The sequence below is a fragment of the Myotis davidii genome, unplaced genomic scaffold (genome assembly GCF_000327345.1).
Source record: "Myotis davidii unplaced genomic scaffold, ASM32734v1 scaffold551, whole genome shotgun sequence".
NCBI classification, from domain to species: domain Eukaryota; kingdom Metazoa; phylum Chordata; class Mammalia; order Chiroptera; family Vespertilionidae; genus Myotis; species Myotis davidii.
The window spans coordinates 549666-554590 of record NW_006283788.1 but is presented as its reverse complement, the minus strand read 5'-3'; the positions used below and the strand labels follow the sequence as shown (position 1 = coordinate 554590).

Sequence of the window (4925 nt, the reverse complement as noted above, 5' to 3'; positions counted from 1 at the left end):
TTTTCAGATTTAACCCATTGGAATTAGGAATTATTCAAAGTGTGTATATATTTTGGGGGATACCCTGTATTTGTTGAATGAATGAGTGAATAATAGCTTCTGTGGGTGAGGTGTTTACTAGGACTGGGCATGACTTACCCATTTTTCTGAGGAGAAACGTTTAGAGGAAAAATAAGTTGCCTAACCACCTGCAGGCAAGGCTGGGACTCAGCCCCAGGGCAACAGGGAGCCAGGCGGTTCCGAGCAGGGGCAGGGAAGTGAATCCGACCAGTGGGAAGTGGTCAGGGCTCCCAGAGCTGCCCCTGGGCTGGGTCCCAGGGAAGCCAGGGGCCATCCTGACCTCACCGAATCATGCTATGGTTTCCCAACACCCTGCCTGGCCACTAGGGAGTCTGAGGGGCAGCCAAGAATGTGGTCAGAAGATGGGAGGACCCCCATGAGACTGGCCAATGGCCCTTGCCCTGTCTCTGTCTCCCCAGTCCTGATCAGTGGAGAAACCACAGCAAGATCAGCAACGGTGGGTGCAGGGAGGTGTGCATAGGAGGACTGACCCCTCTAACTTCTTTCTCCTCAAGATCCTGCTCCCTGCAGTTCCAAGACATTCATTTATACTAGTGTGAACTTTCACTCCAGGAAGCTACATCTGAGTGCAATGCTTAAGCCAGGTGGGCTGGACACTAAAGGTAGAAGTACAGACAGGATGGCAAGCGGGAGGGAGGGGTTGGGGGGAAGTAGGCATCACTCCTTTCAAATCTCGAACCCTGGCTTGTGTCATACATCACACCTCTGAGGCCCCCCGGGCGCCCTGTAACTGAGACTCATTCCAGCCAGAACAGAGGCCATGGGCCTTTGAACAACATGAAGCACCTTTATTCTGGAGAGCATACCCCAAACAGCAAAGCAAGTGGGTCCGGCTGGGCCAATTGGTGCAGCCCGGCATCTTTGGGGACCCCTCAGTCCAGGATGTACAAGCTGGGGGAGCAGGTGGATGCTTGTTTTTCAAAACCCCAAATATAAGCCACTGGGCAAAATGTGTTTCTCTGAGGAGCTTTGATCAGCTTCTTGGGGTGAGGAACAGGTGACTACAGACAGATGAATCCAGCTGGAGACTAGTCAGACCTGACTCAGGTTCATGTCCTCATATGTCCAAGGGAAAGATTGGGAAGGGTCTGATGTCAGAGTAGCTGGTCCAGAGTCAGAATTCCACGGGAACCCCCAACTCCGTGCCTGGGCCAGGGTAAAGGCATTGGCTGTTGTGCTTCTGTGTGGCCACTAGAGGGCAGCAGGCTATGGCAGTGTAGGGCAGCCTCCTGCTGCCACTGGCAGTGAGGCTCCAAGGGATCAGAAGTCCAGCTCTGGCATCAAGGTGTGTTTGGGGCGACTGGGGGGCTCAGGCTCCTCTGGAATGTCCTCCGGGAGACCTAGCCCATTCCGGTGCTGGGCCTGCCAGGCTCTCTGCTGGGCCGGCCAGTCCAGATGCGCCCAGCGGGGGTCAGGGCCCCCCACGACCTCGTCCACCAGGTTCTCCAGGCCAGGTAGGGGCTCAGACCGCTCTATGAGGATGGGCGAAAAGGGCCCCACGAGCCAGGGCAGCGGCATGGTCTGCACCACCAACTCTAGCAGCTCGTCCACGCAGGCATGGGCCCGGGCCACTCTGCCCCGGCCCTCGGCCAACACCGAGGCTGACACATCCCTGAAGCAACGCGCGTCAGCGAAGGCCGCCTGCAGGGTGTCCACGCTGCGCCGCACCTCGGCCACCTTCTCCTGGGCATCCCGGGGCAGGCCCCGCACGCTGGTTTCCAGTGCGTCCACTGAGCTCTGTAGCTCCCGCATCAGACTTCGGGACAATACCAGTGTTTCCAGCTCCACCTGTGGGGAGGGGAGGCAAGGGGGGCCTCAGTGTTCCAGATGGACACATGCTGAGACGGCTGTCCTGCCTCAGTTTACTCATGGACACACCACGACTGTCACCCTGCCTCAGTCTCCCCATAGGTACACACTGGGACCGAGCCCTACCTCCCTTTTCCCATGGACACAATGGTATTGCCACCCCGTCTCAATCTCCCCATGGACACAATGGGACTATCTCCCTGCCTTTTTTTCACCCATGGACACAATGAGACAGCCCTGCCTCCCAAAAGCAGGAATCGGGAAGGTTTCCCTCAAAGACCCACAAAGAGACTTTCCTGCATCAGTTTCTCTAATGGATACCCAACAGGACTGCATCACTCTGTCTCAGTTTCCTCCCTGCACACAATAGACCAAGCCCTGCCTTAGTTTCTCCTGTGGGCACCCAATAGGACTGTCAACTTACCTCAGTTTCCCCATGGGCACTCCAACCAGCTACCTCAGCAGTTGGTTATTCATAGCTCAGTCATGGCCCCTGGCAACCCCGGGTGGATCCAGAACCACTCCCATCCTACCGTCCTACCTGACTACGGCGGCGGCCGTTCTCCAGGGTGCTCAGACTCCAGTCCCCCCACAGCTCATGCACTTTCCCAGGGCGGGCTGGGGTGGTGGGGGTCATTCCACACTGCACGAGGTCAATCTGTGGGAACCGGAAAAGTGTTTATCAGAGGTGGAGGACTTGGGGGGTTGGAGGAGCCGGCCTCAATAAGCACTTCGGGAACACTTGCTGTGTGCAGCCTTCTGCACCTGCTGACCCAGCCTGGAGCCTGTTCATTGAATCCTCTGCCTCTGCTGACCCTGTGACCTGTGGTTCTCCTGAAGCTCAGACTCACCGCCAGGCATGTGCTCATGCTGGTCCCTCAGCCACGTACACTCTTCCCTCCGCCTCACCTCCCCCGCTGGTTCATTCCAGTTCAAGTCTCAATGTGGACATCACCCCCTCCAGGAAGCCCTCCCTCCTCCCCTTCTGGCTGCGTGATCCATCTCTGGGTCCCAGAGCACCTGCCGTGTTCCCCATTTTGACCCTGATCCCCTGACTGGCCTGTGAGCGTCCTGAAGGAGCACTGTGTCTTCAGTACCCAGGACAGGGCATGTGTTAAAAGATGAATAGAAATAAATTGTGGCCCATCCATATGGTGGAATATTATTGAGCCATAAAAAAGGAGGAGGTTCTGATACATGCTACAAAATGGATGAACCTTGAGGACATTGTACTCAGGTGCTCACAGGTGCCCTCTGTTGGCTGCTGTGGGAGGAGAACTGGGTGACGGTGTGCAAGCATGAGAGCTGGAGGCAGGTGGATGGAGGAAGCAGAGGGAGGACACGTGGGCAGGTTCAGGGTAGACTTTGAGGGCAGAGCTGACAGTATGGCTGATGTGTCAGATGAGGGAGGGTTTGAGAACGGAGCTGCTGCGATTGAGATGAGAGGGATGTGGGACAGGCAGGCTACGGCATCTACACTTAGCCCAGTAAGCAGGGGCTGCCATGTTCCTTTGGAGCAGGGAGGGATGGACGGTGAGACAAGAAGCTGGGTGTGCACTGGAACCTAAAGGGTGCAGAGGATTGGAATTGGTGGCAGGAGAGCGAGGGAAGAAGTACCTTCTCCCTGTTTGGACCTACCTTAACTGCCTATAAATTCCAGCTCCTACTTCTCCACAAAACCCCTTCTTTACTCCCCAGGCTGAGTCTCAACACCCCGTAAGCTCCTCCAGCCCCAGGCACCCTCTTCCCCAGCCCTGAACATGCACAGCTAGAGGCAGCTGAGACCAGTTCTGCCTCCCCCTTCAGTCTAGCACGAGACCAGGTACTCGGCTGGCGTTCAATCCATGCTTACTGGCCAGCATTACAGGGTGGGGGCAGGCAGAGGGCTCTCACCAGCTCCAGTGTCTCCTGCAGCTGGGCCAGTGTGTCCTGGGCATGATGTTTCTTCTGCCTCAGTTTCCCCAGAGAGTGCTCATATGCCAGGTGGCGGAGTCGTGTTGACAGGGAGCCCAGGCGCACAAAGTAGCCCCGATGTCTCCTCTGCTGTTCTACTGAGCCCACTTCCGGGCCCTCAGCCTCAGCCGCCAGTTCCGCTGGAGGGCAGGATGGGGGAGAGGGGTTCAGTGTGGACACCCCTTCCATATCTGTTCACCCTCCTTCTGGGTGGACAAGCTCATGGGCTCCCAAATTTGTAGTTTCCCTTTACCAAATTCAACTCTCAATATTCCCTAAGCCCTATGATGTAGGCACTATTATTAGCCCCATTTCACAGATGGGGAAAACTGAGGCAAAGAGAGGTGAAGTCCCACAGTGTGCCAGAAGCAGAACCATGATTCAAACCCAGGCACTCTCACCGCCAGTGGTTCTCAACGTTCCTAATGCCTCGACCCTTAAATACAGTTCCTCATGTTGTGGTGACCCCCAATTTCATTGTTACAAATTGAACATAATTAAAGCATAGTGATTAATCACAAAAACAATATGTAATTATATATGTGTTTTCCGATGGTCTTAGGCGACCCCTGCGAAAGGATCACGACCCACAGGTTGAGAACCACTGCTAGACTGGCCTTAACCACTCTAGTAAACTGCTTCTTAAAGAATATATCACAAGTGCCTGGAACAGTCAGTGCTTCATAAATGCCTTACAGCCTTTCTGTGGAGGACAAAGTACGTCAATATGTTCTTCTAGTGCCAGAGGAGGGGTTGAGAAGTCAGATCGACGCCAGGGTCAGCAGACAATATTAGAACATTGGAGAAGGTGGGCTTTAAGGGGGCAGATGCTATTCACCCCAAGTGTCTAATTTTTCAAGGCAAGCCAGAAATTGGGATTTGTAGGGCAAAATCTGATTGTTAAGTGCATGCAATGAATTAAAACATTTAAAAGGCATGGTACATGTCAGATAATACAATTAGGAGGGCTACAGCTCTCTCAAGTCTTTAAGCCACTTATGCCCTTGGGGTCTGGCCTGTCTGGTTTCTAGTAGGATGAGGGCTGGGGGGCCATGGAGGTGGAGAGGGAGGGCGGGCCGGGT

General features: G+C 54.8%; 1 protein-coding gene across 4 annotated transcripts in view; it reads right to left on the bottom strand.

Annotated features, from left to right (window-relative positions):
* Positions 1 to 844: 844 nt before the first annotated feature.
* The window catches only part of PLIN5 (perilipin 5), an 8138-nt gene continuing 4057 nt past the window's right edge, over positions 845 to 4925 (bottom strand). For all 4 annotated transcript variants that reach the window (XM_006754042.2, XM_006754043.2, XM_006754044.2 and 1 more), the window contains 3 exons: positions 3784 to 3983; positions 2432 to 2548; positions 845 to 1869 (listed from right to left, as the gene is read on the bottom strand). In XM_006754042.2, coding sequence (XP_006754105.1) covers positions 1342 to 1869; positions 2432 to 2548; positions 3784 to 3983 — 845 coding nt within the window. In that variant the 3' untranslated portion in view covers positions 845 to 1341. The remainder of the gene's footprint in view (positions 1870 to 2431; positions 2549 to 3783; positions 3984 to 4925) is intronic.